This window comes from Coregonus clupeaformis, chromosome 18 (assembly GCF_020615455.1).
Source record: "Coregonus clupeaformis isolate EN_2021a chromosome 18, ASM2061545v1, whole genome shotgun sequence".
NCBI classification, from domain to species: Eukaryota; Metazoa; Chordata; class Actinopteri; order Salmoniformes; family Salmonidae; genus Coregonus; species Coregonus clupeaformis.
Genome location: NC_059209.1, coordinates 47,272,178 through 47,291,082, shown reverse-complemented (window position 1 = coordinate 47,291,082; position 18,905 = coordinate 47,272,178). Strand labels below are relative to the sequence as shown.

At 42.2% G+C, this 18,905-nt stretch overlaps 1 protein-coding gene across 1 annotated transcript in view; it reads left to right on the top strand.

Moving 5' to 3' along the window:
- Positions 1–14,098, top strand: part of LOC121530881 (bone morphogenetic protein 1) — a 49,666-nt gene extending 35,568 nt beyond the window's left edge. Inside the window, exons 8-20 of the mRNA XM_041836194.2 lie at positions 5,008–5,123; positions 6,422–6,524; positions 6,679–6,795; positions 7,169–7,314; positions 8,098–8,293; positions 8,547–8,672; positions 9,586–9,746; positions 9,974–10,154; positions 11,351–11,476; positions 11,679–11,806; positions 12,274–12,487; positions 12,624–12,874; positions 13,729–14,098. Coding sequence (XP_041692128.1) covers positions 5,008–5,123; positions 6,422–6,524; positions 6,679–6,795; positions 7,169–7,314; positions 8,098–8,293; positions 8,547–8,672; positions 9,586–9,746; positions 9,974–10,154; positions 11,351–11,476; positions 11,679–11,806; positions 12,274–12,487; positions 12,624–12,874; positions 13,729–13,863 — 2,000 coding nt within the window. The 3' untranslated portion in view covers positions 13,864–14,098. The remainder of the gene's footprint in view (positions 1–5,007; positions 5,124–6,421; positions 6,525–6,678; positions 6,796–7,168; positions 7,315–8,097; positions 8,294–8,546; positions 8,673–9,585; positions 9,747–9,973; positions 10,155–11,350; positions 11,477–11,678; positions 11,807–12,273; positions 12,488–12,623; positions 12,875–13,728) is intronic.
- Positions 14,099–18,905: the final 4,807 nt, after the last annotated feature.

Sequence of the window (18,905 nt, the reverse complement as noted above, 5' to 3'; positions counted from 1 at the left end):
CATCACTCTTTCCCAGATAGACCCAAAAGAACAGCTGGTCTCAAGAGGACAATGACTAGAATGTAGCGGCAGGTAGCTTAGTGGTTAAGAGCGTTGTGCCAGTAACCGAAAGGTCGCTGGTTCTAATCCCCGAGCCGACTAGGTGAAAAATCTGTCGATGTGCCCTTGAGCAAGGCACTTAACCCTACTTGCTCCTGTAAGTCGCTCTGGATAAGAGCGTCTGCTAAATGACTAAAATATAAATATATAATATAGAATGATGGCTGGGAATCAACACTCTTTTCTTAGGGTCCAGAGATCAAGACATTTACAATGTAAACTGAACATATAAGTGTTGGAAAGGAAAACAAACCGCCCTGGCGCTTTACTAGTAGTTTCGTTGGTCTTTAGAAAGACGAAGGTTTAATAAGGTTTTTAAGGCTGAAGGGACAACAACTTTCACAAGTTTGAAATAGTCATTCATAAAAGAAAAGTGATGTCAGTGCGTTAATTGTGGGTCAGACAGGGAAAACTGGGTTTGTCAGAACCACATTAAAGCTCAGTGAATAAACAGCATACTGCTGACCAGAACTGGACCGCTGAATGTGGTTTTAGTTGGGGGAATCATCCGTCTTGACCATAGATGGTTCAGAGGGGTGGGGCTGGTTGAATGGGTTTGGGTGTCTGTGTCCTTCACAGTGATTAACTCCCCCTCAGTGGTACAGGAGAGAGTAGATGATGTGGCGCACAGTGCAGCACAGGGGATGCAGCTAGGAGGGAGTCTCTGTCAGTTTTCCTGGAAAACAGATCCTGGGAGCATAGTGTGGTGGATCCTCATTTACACAGCATTCCTGGGAGCATTTGACATACCCCAGTGTGCTTGTTAATGGTTTAATATCAGCAAACCTCTGCCAAGAGTTATTAGACAGAGCTCTCGCCTCCACTCTTTATATGCTCACACACAGGTTTGGAGGGAGTCAATGAACATAAACAGTTGGGGGAGATGTTTTTCTTACTCCCACTGGAGCAGAGAAAGGTGAAGTGAGCAGGGAAGTAATATCTTAGGATTCGTGTCCTAGAGAGACAAGAATGATATGCTTTCATGCTTTTTCCTCTCCTCTGTTGATCAGTGGGTAGAAAGCTCCCAAGGTCTGTTCAGTTCCCCTAGAGCACTGTGCCCCTAAGCCATGCATGCTGGTTGGAATGAGCCCCTGTAGCACAGTTGGTTTAGCCAGTTGGCCAGGGGGAGGATTGACTACCAGCATGTACATTATGTATTACGTCTCCCAGAGGGTTGGGTTATTTATAGTAAGCCAGGTTTATTTTGAGACGATGTGTCTCATACTGTCTTCTGCTATCGCTTCTCATCATCTGGAAGAAGTTGAATATCATCACCATCAGCAGATGTGCCTCTGAACATGAAAGAGTTGCCCTCCTCTTAAGATTCAGGATTATACAGTGCCTTCAGAAAGTATTCATACCCCTTGACTTATTCCACATTTTGTTCTATTACAGCCTGAATTCAAAATTCACCCATCTACACACATTACCCCATAATGACAAAGTGAAAACATGTTTTTAGAAAGTTTAGCAAATGTATTGAAAATGAAATACAGAAATATCTAATTTACATAAGTATTCACACAAAGGTGAATTTATCTCCCAGTGTCTGTTGGAAATCAGACTGAACACGGTTTTCCTTTAGGATTTTGCCTGTGCTTAGCTCTATTCCGTTTATTTTTATCCTAAAAAACTCCCAAGTCCTTGCCGATGACAAGCATACCCATAACATGATGCAGCCACCACCATGCTTGAAAATATAAAGCGTGGTACTCAGTTATGTGTTGTGTTGGATTTGCCCCAAACATAACGCTTTGTATTCAGGACATAAAGTACATTTCTTTGCCACATTTTTTGCAGTTTTACTTTAGTGCCTTATTGTAAACAGGATGCATGTTTTGGGATATTTTTATTCTGTACAGGCTTCCTTCTTTTCACTTTGTTATTTAGGTTAGTATTATGGAGTAACTACAATGTTGTTGATCCATCCTCAGTTTTCTCCTATCACAGCAATTCAACTCTTGTAAATGTTTTAAAGTCACCATTGGCCTCATGGTGAAATCCCTGAGCGGTTTCCTTCCTCTCCGGCAATTGAGTTCGGAAGGACGGCTGTATCTTTGTAGTGACTGGGTGTATTGATACACCATCCAAAGTGTAATTAATAACTTCACCATGCTCAAAGGGATATTCAATGTCTGCTTTTTTTATTTTTACCCATCTACCAATAGGTGCTCTTCTTTGCCAGGCATTGGAAAACCTTCCTGGTCTTTGTGGTTGAACCTGTGTTTGAAATTCACTGCTCGACTGAGGGACCTTACAATTACAGTGGGGGAAAAAAGTATTTAGTCAGCCACCAATTGTGCAAGTTCTCCCACTTAAAAAGATGAGAGAGGCCTGTAATTTTCATCATAGGTACACGTCAACTATGACAGACAAATTGAGGAAAAAAAATCCAGAAAATCACATTGTAGGATTTTTAATGAATTTATTTGCAAATTATGGTGGAAAATAAGTATTTGGTCACCTACAAACAAGCAAGATTTCTGGCTCTCACAGACCTGTAACTTCTTCTTTAAGAGGCTCCTCTGTCCTCCACTCATTACCTGTATTAATGGCACCTGTTTGAACTTGTTATCAGTATAAAAGACACCTGTCCACAACCTCAAACAGTCACACTCCAAACTCCACTATGGCCAAGACCAAAGAGCTGGCAAAGGACACCAGAAACAAAATTGTAGACCTGCAACAGGCTGGGAAGACTGAATCTGCAATAGGTAAGCAGCTTGGTTTGAAGAAATCAACTGTGGGAGCAATTATTATGAAATGGAAGACATACAAGACCACTGATAATCTCCCTCGATCTGGGGCTCCACGCAAGATCTCACCCCGTGGGGTCAAAATGATCACAAGAACGGTGAGCAAAAATCCCAGAACCACACAGGGGGACCTAGTGAATGACCTGCAGAGAGCTGGGACCAAAGTAACAAAGCCTACCATCAGTAACACACTACGCCGCCAGGGACTCAAATCCTGCAGTGCCAGACGTGTCCCCCTGCTTAAGCCAGTACATGTCCAGGCCCGTCTGAAGTTTGCTAGAGTGCATTTGGATGATCCAGAAGAGGATTGGGAGAATGTCAAATATAACTTTTTGGTAAAAAACTCAACTCGTCGTGTTTGGAGGACAAAGAATGCTGAGTTGCATCCAAAGAACACCATACCTACTGTGAAACATGGGGGTGGAAACATCATGCTTTGGGGCTGTTTTTCTGCAAAGGGTCCAGGACGACTGATCCGTGTAAAGGAAAGAATGAATGGGGCCATGTATCGTGAGATTTTGAGTGAAAACCTCCTTCCATCAGCAAGGGCATTGAAGATGAAACGTGGCTGGGTCTTTCAGCATGACAATGATCCCAAACACACTGCCCGGGCAATGAAGGAGTGGCTTCGTAAGAAGCATTTCAAGGTCCTGGAGTGGCCTAGCCAGTCTCCAGATCTCCATCCCATAGAAAATCTTTGGAGGGAGTTGAAAGTCTGTGTTTCCCAGCGACAGCCCCAAAACATCACTGCTCTAGAGGAGATCTGCATGGAGGAATGGGCCAAAATACCAGCAACAGTGTGTGAAAACCTTGTGAAGACTTACAGAAAACGTTTGACCTGTGTCATTGTCAACAAAGGGTATATAACAAAGTATTGAGAAACTTTTGTTATTGACCAAATACTTATTTTCCACCATAATTTGCAAATAAATTCATAAAAAATCCTACAATGTCATTTTCTGGAAAAAAAAATCTCATTTTGTCTGTCATAGTTGACGTGTACCTATGATGAAAATTACAGGCCTCTCTCATCTTTGTAAGTGGGAGAACTTGCACAATTGGTGGCTGACTAAATACTTTTTTCCCCCACTGTATCTGTATGTGTGGTGTACAGAGATGAGGTAGTCGTTAAATTGCACACAGAGTGAGTCCATGCAACTTATTATGTGACTTGCTATGCACATTTTTACTCCTGAACTTATTTTGGCTTGCCATAACAGATGGGTTGAATACTTATTGACTGAAGACATTTCAGCTTTTCATTTTTTATTAATTTGTAAACATTTCTAAGAACATAATTCCACTTTGATATTATGTGGTATTGTGTGTAGGCCAGTGACACAAAATCTCAATTTAATCAATTTTAAATTCAGGCTGTAACACAACAAAATGTGGAAAAAGTCAAGGGGTGTGAATACTTTCTGAAGGCACTTTAATTGTTGCATCAAGCTGCTGTCTTCTGCAGTATCCCTTTAGTGGGACTTGGCTGCTTAATTGCTGTTTCTCTATGCTACTGCTGGAGTCCATAGGTCTTAGCCCATATCAGTAGAGAAACTAATTGCTAGGGTCTCATGTTAATGTCTGTCTGTCTGTCTGTCTGTGTCTCCTTTCTTTCTTTCTTTCTTTCTTTCTTTCTTTCTTTCTTTCTTTCTTTCTTTCTTTCTTTCTTTCTTTCTTTCTTTCTTTCTTTCTTTCTTTCTTTCTTTCTTTCTTTCTTTCTTTCTTTCTTTCTTTCTTTCTTTCTTTCTTTCTTTCTTTCTTTCTTTCTTTCTTTCTTTCTTTCTTTCTTTCTTTCTTTCTTTCTTCTTTCTTTCTTTCTTTCTTTCTTTCTTTCTTTCTTTCTTTCTTTCTTTCTTTCTTTCTTTCTTTCTTTCTTTCTTTCTTTCTTTCTTTCTTTCTTTCTTTCTTTCTTTCTTTCTTTCTTTCTTTCTTCTTTCTTTCTTTCTTTCTTTCTTTCTTTCTTTCTTTCTTTCTTTCTTTCTTTCTTTCTTTCTTTCTTTCTTTCTTTCTTTCTTTCTTTCTTTCTTTCTTTCTTTCTTTCTTTCTTTCTTTCTTTCTTTCTTTCTTTCTTTCTTTCTTTCTTTCTTTCTTTCTTTCTTTCTTTCTTTCTTTCTTTCTTTCTTTCTTTCTTTCTTTCTTTCTGTGTGGATAGGATGTGGAGACAGTCTGCAGGAAAGCAGTGGGAACTTCTCCTCTCCTGGCTTCCCCAACGGATACTCAGCCTATATGCACTGCATCTGGAGAATATCGGTCACGCCAGGGGAAAAGGTGGGAGGCGTGATGAGGCCTTGGAAAACTGATTGAGATAGAAACTTGGATCAGTTTTAGGAGAAGTGCTTTGTTTATCATGGCTTAGTAGTGATACCTCTGTTTTCCTTAGGATAATGTAATCTTAGATGATGATCTATATGATCCCTTTGAGTCAGCACTAGATTTTTGTTCTTCTCATGTTGAAACTGTTTGGACTGTAAAAAAAAACAATATATAACAATATATATATACACAGTGGGGAGAACAAGTACTTGATACACTGCTGATTTTGCAGGTTTTCCTACTTACAAAGCATGTAGAGGTCTGTAATTTTTATCATAGGTACACTTCAACTGTGAGAGACGGAATCTAAAACAAAAATCCAGAAAATCACATTGTATGATTTTTAAGTAATTAATTTGCATTTTATTGCATGACATAAGTATTTGGTACATCAGAAAAGCAGAATTTAATATTTGGTACAGAAACCTTTGTTTGCAATTACAGAGATCATATGTTTCCTGTAGGTCTTGACCAGGTTTGCACACACTGCAGCAGGGATTTTGGCCCACTCCTCCATACAGACCTTCTCCAGATCCTTCAGGTTTCGGGGCTGTCGCTGGGCAATACGGACTTTCAGCTCCCTCCAAAGATTTTCTATTGGGTTCAGGTCTGGAGACTGGCTAGGCCACTCCAGGACCTTGAGATGATTCTTACGGAGCCACTCCTTAGTTGCCCTGGATGTGTGTTTCGGGTTGTTGTCATGCTGGAAGACCCAGCCACGACCCATCTTCAATGCTCTTACTGAGGGAAGGAGGTTGTTGGCCAAGATCTCGCGATACATGGCCCCATCCATCCTCCCCTCAATACGGTGCAGTCGTCCTGTTTTTTACAGACCTCGTCCTGTTTTTTACAAAATTACAGACCTCTACATGCTTTGTAAGTAGGAAAACCTGCAAAATCAGCAGTGTATCAAATACTTTTTCTTCCCACTGTATATATATATATATATATATATATATATATATATATATATATATATATATATATATATATATGTATATGTGTTTTATTGTCACATACACTGGATAGTTGCAGTGAAAAGTGTTGTTTTACAGGTTCAGCCATTGTAGTACCACACCCCTGGAGCAAATTAGGGTTAAGTGTCTTGCTGAAGGGCACATCGGAAGATCTTTTTTCACCTTGTCGGCTCAGGTATTCGAACCAGCAACCTTTCGGTTACTGGCCTAACACTAACCGCTAGGCTACCTGCTGCCCTGTACCAGGTCTGTAACCATGCTCTCTTGGTTTTTAAGATCATTCTGAACTTCACCTCCATGGATCTGTATAGGAGTCACCTGTGCTGGTATGACCATGTCGAGATCAGAGATGGATACTCCAGGAAAGCTCCTCTGAAAGGTCAGGATTATTAGAAGAAAGATATAGTTCCATACATGCACTACACTAAACTACAGTGATGCTGAAAATAAACTGAATGTAATAAGTGTATCTGGAAAAAAAAGTAGTTCTGATGTCTGGAGTGTGATAAGGTGGTCTGGTGTGTGTGTTCCAGGTCGTTTCTGTGGGGATAAGCTGCCTGAACCAATCATCTCCACTGACAGCCGGTTGTGGATCGAGTTCCGCAGCAGCAGTAACTGGGTGGGGAAGGGCTTCTCCGCTGTGTATGAAGGTAAGGCCAGAGCTGGAGCCCAATCCCCAGCAGCCCCATAACAACACAGCTCAGCTGACTCACTGGGCACCTGGGTCACAGACTGAACAACGTGCCTAAAAGCAGCTCAGTGATTCTGTCAAATCCCCAAGTCTGGCTGCCTCCATGCTAATGTGTCCAGCATGTTATTCTGCATTAATCTGATTTTCGTCCGAGTTGATATTCAGCTCAACATTGTATCCAGACTGTAGAGCATGATGTATTTAATATAGGAACCATTTTTAATAATCAACATTATGAAATCCATGAAACAAAACACAATACTCCTTGAGAGAAATGTGGTAATGATGATGATAGAGAACGATGACATCACAGCATGTTCTCTGCCATTCAGCCATCTGTGGAGGAGAGGTGAAGAAGGATAATGGACAGATCCAGTCTCCTAACTACCCAGATGACTATCGGCCCAACAAGGTGTGCATATGGAAGATCAGTGTGTCTCAGGGATACCATGTCGGCCTGACCTTCCAGTCCTTTGAGGTAAGAGATACAGGCCTCTTTTTGTTCTTTTCATACCCTCCACATCCAGTAGCACATTTTTACATACTGCTACACAGACTGCGAATCATACAATGACATTGGGGGTCTCAATTTTTTTAATGGGATTGATTTTTTAAAAATAATTATGTGGCATGATGTTTTTCATCTGATTGTCAAACAAATCAGTTCACAATTTAGGCCACCTGCACACATTCGTCCACTCCAAAATTATTCCAGCATCCAAACAGTGCACCGTGCACCAGCCGATTGATGAAGGGAAAGAGAAATCTGTTGCAAAATACCCCAATTGTCATTAGGCCCACTCTTGTAGCCTGAATTAATTGATGCGTCTTGCAGACAAATTGACATTTTTTGTAAAAAGAAAAGTCGGGACACCTGAAAAGGGGCTGAAATACGGGACGCAAATACAGCTGTGTCTGTCCCGAGCTCATCGGCAAGGGAAACTGTGAGGGCCCAGTTGAAACAATGTTGCAAGTTCGCTAGCGATAGCTCAAGACAGACAGAGAGCGAGGCAGAGTAAAGAGATTAATGTGATTGAAAGAACTTGAACCAACTGTCACCGGTTTAAACCATGACAGAGAGATTGGGGTGTTCGTTTGATTTGGAATAAGCTTTTAATTTAATATTTACCACTATAGCAGTACACAATTGCATTTTAAACAAATAGGAGAATGGTTAAATCCATATCCTCTGCAACCTTTGTGCATGAAAATTACTTAGAAGTTCTACTAACCTTGTCCCTTTGTCTCCTCTTTTCCTTAGATTGAGAGGCATGACAGCTGTGCCTATGACTACCTGGAGGTGAGGGATGGGAACTCAGACAACAGCCCACTGCTGGGACGCTTCTGTGGCTACGACAAGCCAGATGACATCAAGACCAGTTCCAACCAGCTGTGGATGAAGTTTGTGTCTGATGGCTCTGTCAACAAGGCTGGCTTCGCAGCCAACTTTTTCAAAGGTCAGATCTCAAGGGTTGTGCACTATAGAAAAGAACACCCAAAAAGTCATTGCTGATGGCATATGCCCTCGTTGTAGAAATTACCAGTGTGATTTTCATAGTAACGATTCTCTGAGCAGCATGTCATGTTGAGTAATTTTAGTATAATTCCGTCATGATTTCAGGATAGTTAAATTGCAGCATTCATCATTTGTGACTTGTAGCCTGCTGAGTTGTGAGGCCATGTAAAGGTAACATGTTGTTGTGGTTGTAGAGATGGACGAGTGCTCCAAGCCCGACAATGGTCGCTGTGAGCAACGCTGTGTCAACACACTAGGCAGCTACAAGTGTGCCTGTGACCCGGGCTACGAGCTGGCTGCCGACAAGCGCAGCTGTGAGGGTGAGTACAGCAGAATGCTGCCCAGAGCCTGCTCAATCATGCCTCCTCTACTGCAGGTCACACTGTAATGCAGTTCAGTGCTGTTCTTTAATCACTAGCACCCAAATACACAAAGTCCAGTTGCCCCACATACAGTAGCTAGAAAAAATACCTCCAGAGATTTATGTCATTGGATTGTCATTTGGATTTCACCCAATGGGGTTGTAATTTGATGCACCCACCCAACCAAAATTCAACCCAACATCACAGGTAATCAGAGCCCAAAGCAAGTGTTAAAAGCATCCTAATTAGATATTCACCTGTAAATTAAAACCAGACAGAAGTGCTGATGCAGTGTTTTATAGTTTTACCTTTTCATTGCTCTTTTTTTTACCAAACCTGACCACTGTCTGCCTCTGGAGGAGGAGGCCTGCTATTACATGTTCCTCACATTGAATAATTATCCAGTTTAACCCTTTTGGATTACATACATTTCTGCATGTTTACGTTTTTGGTGAAAATAAAGCAGGGTGTCTGTTATAACATTATCCTCAATGGTTTAATAATACCCAGCTTAACCTTTTTGGATGACATGCATTGTGTTTTTAATCTTTTTGGGGATAAAACCCTACCACACTTTGCATTAATACGACAGAACATGATATTGCGTAACTGTCAAGCCTGTCTGAGACCATCAGCGATAGGTTGCTATGATAACAGCAGGTCAGCCAATTGTGAGTGTTGACCTTTATTGAACGATATGGGGCATGAAAATTATTCCATTCTGCTACTACAGATAGATGTTTTGCACAAATTGTCAGTGATACACCATTTTATCATTATAACCATATGAAGTTTAAGCACATCTTAACCATTGTCCTGGTCTTCTCTCCTCTGTCTGTCTGTCTGTCTGTCTGTTTGTCTGTCTGTGTAGCTGCCTGTGGAGGTTTCATCACCAAGCTGAACGGCTCCATCACCAGCCCAGGCTGGCCCAGAGAGTACCCCCCCAACAAGAACTGTATCTGGCAGCTGGTGGCGCCCACACAGTACCGAATCACCCTGCTTTTTGACGTCTTTGAGACGGAGGGCAATGACGTGAGCACCGGGGTTGTTATGACTGAGCTTGGTTGGGTTTGTTCTATCCCCATGGGCCTTAGTGGTGTCATCATGAAGCTGTCCTCCTGTCTGTCTGTCATAGAGCACAGACTGTTGTCCTTATATTGTACTTTGTAATATATTCCTGTGCATCGTATTTGTGTACAAATTGTAATTACATTCCCTTAATGTTTCATGCTATAATGACCTGCTGTTCCTCTGTCCAGGTGTGTAAATATGACTATGTGGAGGTCCGCAGTGGGCTTTCAGCAGACTCAAGGCTACATGGGAAGTTCTGTGGAGCAGAGAAACCTGAGGCCATCACCTCTCAGTACAACAACATGCGCATTGAGTTTAAGTCAGACAACACAGTCTCCAAGAAGGGATTCAAAGCTCAGTTCTTCTCAGGTGAGCCTTTGACACTGGTGTGTGTCTTTACCTTCAAGAGTCTGTTTCAGTGGTGGTCAGTGCCGTTTCACATGAGGGAGAACGATTTTTTTTCTCATGAGCATGGCCTTATTTCTATTACAGCATATTGGATGACTGTCATTCATATTCCATTCACCAGGTTAAATGTAACAGCGATAGGTTTAGGTTAGTACATGATACTCACATTTTCCCTATACCCATCATGAGGTTGCTACAACCTAGCCTATGAATAAAAGTTTACAACGTAGGTGCACACAGGTCGAGAGACAAATTTGATGTGACAGAAAGTGACACATGGACAGACAGTGACATTCAATATATTAGTAAAACCAAAAGCTTACCTTGACTTGGAAGAGTTCCAGTGTTGTGTTGGATAGTCATAGCCAGCTAGCTAACATAGCATCCCTCTGTTTGAGCAGGGTGTTTCAGTAGGTTAAACTAGCTAGCTGCATTTGCTAGCTAAGTAAGTGAAACTGAAAGTGAAACAAAATGACAATCTCTCTCTCTATTTCTCTCTTGCTTCTCCTTCATTTAGGAATAAATTAATTTGTTCAAAACTGTTCAACTATTTTCTTTCACTCTCTTTGAGTCAACTACTCACCACATTTTATGCACTGCGGTGCTAGCTAGCTGTAGCTTATGCTTTCAGTACTAGATTAATTATCTGATCCTCTGATTGGGTGGACAACATGTCAGTTCATGCTGCAAGAGCTCTGATAGGTTGGAGGACGTCCTCCGGAAGTTGTCATAATTACTGTGTAAGTCTATGGAAGGGGGTGAGAACCATGAGCCTCCTAGGTTTTGTATTGAATTCAATGTACTCAGGAGGACGGAAGCTAGCTGTCCTCCGGCTACACCATGGTGCTACCCTACAGAGTGCTGTTGAGGCTACTGTAGACCATCTTTGCAAAATAGTGTGTTTTAATCAATTATTTGGTGACGTGATTATATTTAGTATAGTTTTATCTAAAAATGATAACTTTTAAAATGTTTTTATGAAATTCACTGAGGAGGATGGTCATCCCCTTCCTCCTCTGAGTAGCCTCCACTGGTCTGTTTCTGTGTGTATGAGTGAAGGTTCATCAATTTGACCCCACAAGTGTGCTTGAGTGCTGATGGCAGGGTGGTTGTGTGGGAGATATGCTCACCAAGGTAGTGTCCCTCTATGTCCACAGACAAAGACGAGTGCTCGAAGGAGAACGGAGGTTGCCAGCATGAGTGTGTCAATACCTTCGGGAGCTACAGCTGTCAGTGCCGCAGTGGCTTTGTGCTGCATGAGAATAAACACGACTGCAAAGAAGGTACCAATTGGCCACCTGCACATTTATTTTATGTGGGTTGGAGCTTAAGGGGATGACTTCCTATTGCAATGAGTGGGGGGGAACGAGTACACACTCCCATGTGCCAAGAACAACAGCCCCTGAGTGGGGTTTGAACATTATCCTGTGTGGAGCAGTGATGATACAGGGGAGGGATGTTGACTTTGTGGATGTGTTTTTGCAGCCGGCTGTGATCACATTGTGAACAGTGTGACTGGCACCATCACAAGCCCCAATTGGCCAGATAAATACCCCAGCAAGAAGGCATGCACCTGGGCGCTCTCCACCACTGCAGGCCATCGCATCAAAATTGTATGTGTCCCCCTCCAACTCTCTAACATACAGATTGCATGTGTGTGGGTATAGGTATGCATGTGTTTGCGGGAAGGGGGGTTTGAATGAACTGTGGAAATCATTGAGGACTTTACACTGTACTGTACTGAGCACCACAGCCTCTGCTGAGTGTTGACAGTGTGATTGAAACAATCACCTAGCCATGAATGGCTCCCCCTTCTGTCACAATAATACAGTTTGTCTTCATCCATGGCATGCTGTACAAATCTCAGCTTTTTGAATATCATTTAGTTAACTGGGCTTAGCCAATGAAAAGTGATTGCATGTGTCTTTGTCTATGCTCTTCGTTCCAATGGGTTTCTAAAGGTTATTCCGCTAATAGGGAACCATTGCATTTCATACTCTAGCTCTTGTAAAACAGGCTGTATACCTGCGATCCTCTTTCCCTATTTCATCTCATTCTCTCCCCTCATGCTTTGTCTCAGGACTTCAATGAGATCGACATGGAGGCCCATCTGGAGTGCGCCTACGACCACATCGAGATCTACGACGGGCGCGACGGCAAAGCCCCCAGTCTGGGTCGCTTCTGTGGCACCAAGAAGCCTCCTCCCATCATGTCCAGCGCCAACAAGATGTTTATCCGCTTCTTCTCTGATAACTCTGTACAGAAGAAGGGCTTTGAGGCCTCCCACACAGCAGGTACATTACTGCCAACACAACTTAGACTCTAGCCCACTGTATGGCTAGACTTATTGCACTGGCTTCTCCTCAATGGTTATTGGTTAGTTCCTTCTGAATGATATCTATGTTTTTATTTATTTATTATTATCTCCAGAGTGTGGAGGTCGTCTGAAGGCTGAGGTCAAGACCAAAGACCTGTACTCCCATGCTCAGTTTGGGGACAATAACTACCCCGGTGCGTCTGACTGCCAGTGGGTGATTGCGGCTGAGAAAGGCTACGGGGTGGAGCTCATCTTCCAGACCTTTGAGATTGAGGAGGAGGCTGACTGTGGCTACGACTACATGGAGCTCTTTGATGGTGTCGATACCAAGTCCCCAAGGCTTGGACGCTACTGTGGCTCTGGGGTAAACTCCCTGATAACCTCATCTATTGAAGGACTTTTTCTGCCCAACATTATTTCTAGCACCAGCGATGTACTTTCATAATATCGGTATTCTCTCTTTCAGGTCTAGCTTTATTGAACCACTGCAGCTGTGTTAAAACAACACTTTCAGAGACTGTGTAAAATTAGCTCTGCAGTTGAATAATAACCTTTCACACTGCGTGTCTGTGTTTGAGCGTTAAAGAATGGACCCAGGGTTTTGAAGATTTCCACTCCGCTCTCCGGCTTTTTGTTAAAGTTGATGTGTTCCACCGGGTTGGAGTATATTGCTTCAGTAGCAGCTGAGCTTGATAAGAGCAGGCCCTGGCTGGCTTGTGAAAGGCTATCATGGTCTCCAGCATTGAGCTGTAACTGAGAGCTAATCAGCCGACGATGAGGCTGAGGCTACAGTGGGTGGGGGGGAGCTGAAACAATGAGGCCACTGGGGAGTTGAAACGTTAAATCCATAGGTCAGGGAACAGCTTGATTTCATTTAACACACATCAGTAATAAGCCTGTGTCTCTACTCTACTGATGCCTGGTACTGTAAATCAGTGCTAGCAGGAGCTGGAGGGCACATAATGCTCACAGTACCAAAGGGGCCGCTTCCTCCATCAAGCCCTTTTTAGACATGTTGGACTAATCTGGAAACTGAGACTGTATTTTTATTGGAGAATAATTGGCAGTTGTTCACTCCAACAGCCCTCCCCTCCCTTACCCTACAGCCCCCTCAGTCTGGATCTAGGAGATATCATTTAGTTTTAATTGAAGTGCAGTCAGAGTGCCAGAAGGCGACAGCGGTTAACTAAATCTGTGTTTTCTCCTCCGATCCCCTAGCCTCCCGAGGAGATCTACTCTGCCGGTGACTCCATTGTAATCAAGTTCCGCTCTGATGACACCATCAACAAGAAGGGCTTCCACGTGCGGTACACCAGCACCAAGTTTCAGGACACATTACACTCGCGCAAGTGACCAGCGGGGGCCGGAAAGGGCCGGGTGGGGCAGAGGGGCAAACGGAGGGGCCCCCAGGGGAGGCGCCAGCCTGACACTCGGAAACCTTCGGCCACCAAGATCATTCAGAAACGACAGAACAGCCGGAAGACCACCAACCGCACCTCAGCTCCAAGGGGCTCCAGCTCCCTACAGACTGTGAGGAGTAAAGCCATTCTGCAGTAGACCTTGTTTTTACCTTTTTCTATGGTTATGATTGGGGTGGGTGGGTGGGTGGGTGGATATCCGGTTAGGTGGATTCAGGGGGAGAGTTTTCTACCCCCAGGTTTTTTTGTTGTTCTTTTTTTATTTTTATTTTTTAAGCCTCCTAATGAGAGAGAAATGAACAACAGTGGATTCTCAGGACCTGTAGGAAGGCAAGCATCAGCCGGACAGATCCCTGCTTTTGTCAGGCCAGCCCTCCACACCAGGGGGGAAGGAGGTGAGGAGAGAAGAGGAGGGGGAGGAGACTGGAGGAAGTTCCAGAGGGATTCGCCAACCTCAACCTTCCGGCCACACTCCTCTGGAATACTAGAGCTCCTCTCCTCCTCACATTCCCATCCCTATTGTTCAAGAATTCCAGTCAATAAGAGGATTAGAGGGATGCCCTTGACTTGAGGTTTTGATATTGCATGTAATTACAAGGAGAGAGAAGGAAACTGTACAGTGACAACACCAGCATTTGTAATTGGCATTGTCCTGGCAACCAGTGCAGGATTCTCACTATTACCATTAACAAGGAAATTAAGGAAGCAGTTATCTTATTAAAGGACTAATAAATGAAATGTGGCCCATGTCTTCTGGTTGGTAATTGCTGGCCCATTGAGGGGCTATTGCTGTACCTCTCTGTGTAATTGTAATGTGTATGATTATTCAAAGGGACATGACAAGCTTTCCTCAACTCAAATCGTCAGTAAGCACTTTACAGTGAATTGTTCAAAAATCATGAACTAACGATTTTTTGTAAAATGCCATGCAAGTTCACTTATTTTTTATGCATTTTATCACTTTTATTCCGTTATTTTATTTTCATTGCTCCATTTTGTTTCTCAAGCGTGCTTGAGAGCAGTATGTACCCTGTAACATGGGGTAATAAAGATATGGGTTCTGTTTCAGTGTTCATGTACAGTTTTAATGTGCAGCATTTTCTCTCCCTAGACTAAAACTCTCCAATCTCCGGGGGCAGGCCAGAGCCCTTTATTGTGATAGGCTCTGGTGCAGGCAAGTCGGAGTAGTCATTGTCATAGCAACACCTTCACAATATATTCATCTGTTTATGGTGGGGCACTGCAGAATTCCATGTATTATGAATGTTTTGGTATTGTGCAGTGAGAGTGTTAATTACTGTTATCCCACTCTCTTTTCTGGTTATTTTTAATTTGACTGAAAATGCCAGCTGTCACTTAACGTCTTTGCCTCTATAACCAATCAATGCAGATGTTCAGCATGGTTGAATTTGTAAGAACCAATGGATGTGCTTGTGCTAACAAAGTAAGTGCTGTGTGTGTGTGTGTGTGTATGCTGTCATTTGCTCCTGTCTCTTTTTACCCTGTGCTGGTTAGGTGAGAGCCCTTGGCACTGTAGAGACAGAGAATGCTTCCACAGGACTGATTATTTTCTAATAGCCTGAAGCATATTGGTCTGAGACTGCCAAGCTCCACAAAACAATGAAGACCAAGAATTTTCAGTTATTCAATCACACAACACCCGCCCCCCAAAAAGGCAAAAACATTTCATCTTTATAATGATTTCCTATGTTTAGTTTGAGTTTCAGGCTAATGATGACCTGTGGACATATCCAGTGACCTCTAACAAATGGTTCAGCCACCATTTTGCTCTGTACAATACTGCCTTATTATTCATATCGCATGAGTGATAATGGTATCAAGCAATCATCCTCAGGGTGGCACCAAACAGTGTGAATTCACACTAGCTGTGCTCACTGGAAACCAAATCTGTACAGCTAAGAGTAAAAAATAGCATAGCTTGTCTTTGTGCATTTTAAAATGTGATAATTTGAATAGAATTTCTGTATTTTTCTTGCTCGGCAGGAAGGACACGGTTTTGTACAGTATAATTAAAAAAAGAATTATTCTGTAGCTAAACTGCAAATTGATTTTGAATAATTTATTTAACTAGATATTATATGCTCTGCCATGGTTGATGCGCAGTAATTGCAAATGATGAAATCCCAATAGTGTTGTCTCTGTATACTGTGTTGGTAGAATCTCCAAGCACAGACATCCAACCAATACTAATTCCATATTCCATATTTGAACATAAGCTGGCAGACTGCTGCTGTGTGATTTAGTCATCAGACAGTAAGGCTTGTGGATATCTATGTCAATAACAGTTCTGTGTTCACCTAATGGCTGACATGAAAAATTCATTACACTCATTGCAATTCATTATTAATCCTGAGATATTTGTCATGAATTATTAACTGTCACTAGAGGAGGAGACATGTCAAGCTGTCCTCTAGCTCTCACATTGGCTGAGTGTCACACTAAGCTGATTATGACATCTCTCTTAGTATCCCTGCTCTCCTGAAACATTTTGTTACCAAGCAAAATCAGAGGCAAGGGGGGGAAACCATGGACAAGGACACACGCCACTAAATCCACTCGAGTGCGCTTCTAAACACTTGAGCCGTAGAGAGCAGTACTTGCAATCAGACTATCAAAATAACAGTGAAATACCATCTCTGTTGGATGTTTGCCCTTCAAGTACGTCTATAATTGCTTAGATAGAGTTAGTGGGTAGTGCTGTAGAAGTGTTGTTGAAATGTGTGCTTTAAGACCTTAGATGGCTCATACAAAGGTTATATGCAAACATTAGCCTATATAATTTCAATTATCACTCTTTTAAAATCAGCTTTGAAATTCAGTGAAAGAAAATAACCACTTTCAAGAATTCTTCTTCCTCTCAAGATATCTGCTTTATTTCATGTTTACAGCAATACACACATAATACAAGACTTACTCTACTTACAGTTACATCAAGTAACTCCCTTTAAAACCATTATTGTGTCACATAAATTAACCAATGTGTTTGACCTTGTCGCAGGGCAGGAGTGAGCCTTTGCATTGGTGTATAAAATGGTGCTCTCTACTAGCCCGAAAGCATTGGAGGGAGCTGAGTGAGTTATAGTAAGTGCCATCAAGTGCTTTGCAAAGGGCATTGAGTGCCAAAACCTGAGAGGCTCACAAGTGCTCATATTGTTATCTCAGGGTTGGGTCAGGTTTGAGTCATTCAAACAGCCGATGTGTGAGCAGTTGGTAGAGGTATGTGTATTGTAGCCTGACAAGAAAAGGGTAAAAAAAAGCATACAAGCCTACTATTGATATAAAAACACATTGAAAAATAAAATGTATACACCCATCAGGGAAATAACATGTTTTAAGATGTACTGTGCCATAGAAGAGAGACACCTTCACCACAGTACATAACTCACATTTTTCTAGGTTTACAATTTTCCCATTTACAATCTGCAGTGCAGAAAGATAGGGTACCACATACCTCAGAGAGAAATAATGACAGGGTTAGCATTTTTTGTTGTTGGATTTTTGTTCCGCTTTGTGTGGCTGCTCCTTAATTTCCTTGTCTGCTGTTAAAGTTTAATTACTCCTGGCTGTGGCATTGTTCGTGGAATTGCAATATCATTTCCTCCAAGGTGCTCCTCAAATCACTGCTCTATTAGCACAGTATGTTACAGCACTTAAAGAGTGCGTTAGTAGTCTCAGAATACAAGGAATCATTTTCCAAATGTGTGTTAGCAGCATAGATACTTACACATTAAGCTACATCTCACACTACATCTAAGATGCACACATATAAAACGGACAAGAGTCAGAGTACAGTAGGGATTCATATTTTCCCGAAAATCGACCAAGTTTAAATACCGGGAATAATTCATATTTATCCTGATAGTCCCGGGAAATACCGCAAAAATCGGAAGTGCATTTAAAGCGTTTAAAACCAAGATATGGTCACTATTCCAGGGTTCTCCCGAAATAAGAAGGGCGCTGTGCCACCTCGTCGCTTGGCTGCATGCGCCACTCTGTACAGATTTCAGAGTAAATTAAACCTATTCAGTAATGACATTATCTTTGATCGCCAGCGCATTTCAGCAGTAGGATATCTCGACACAGAGCGCACTCCGAGTATAGCGTTGTCGAATCATTCTAACTGTGTAATGGCAGTCAAAAGCCAAATGACCAAAGTTGCTAGATAACCTCCTTCAACCAATGACAGATCTCCTATATTTGGCAAAATGGAGTTGATGATTATGGGATACAGATAGTGGATCAGCTCATGAATAATGGGGAGATGAAGAGTGGAAATAGTTTAAATATCAATGTAGGCTATCTTAACGGGGATCAACTCTTTAAAAAATATTAATATCTACTCTCATACCGTTTGTTGATCACACATTCTCTACCTAAGCTCTCATATGGGCAGCAAGTACCGGGCAGCAAGTACCGGACAGCGCAGAGAAGCGGGGGAAACGTTATAGCAGTATTTTGACATGCATAGGCGAGAGACGTGCTTTGATAATGCAACCTATGGATTACAGAATAAAATTAGAAATTTTCATGCGATACAGGAGTCAGGATTTGGGGTTTCAGTGGGATTGGGACTGGATAGGAAAATAGCCTAGGCTCTAGAATAGCAGAAGATGATAGAATTGACCCTCGTGCCTCTGAATTGTGTCTGTGACAGAGATGCCTAGTGAATTGTGCATAGGCCTATCAAATGTGTGACTGTCTGAAGATTCACAATGACAGGTCAAAAAGAAGCCCAGGGAGGCTCATGTTATTTTATAGGCTATAGCCTACTGTAGGGGTTTCCTGTAGGGTTTATTAACTGCATTCGGGTCGCGTGTGCAGTCCGGCAGTGTTAATATGGCGACTTAGTGCGAAGTAAATATGCTAGGCTAAAGGCTTCCATGCGACAACCTGTTTTGTATTTTGTAGAATTGCATTAAAGTGCCAACATTGGGGGAAATTGTTTATAATTTCCTC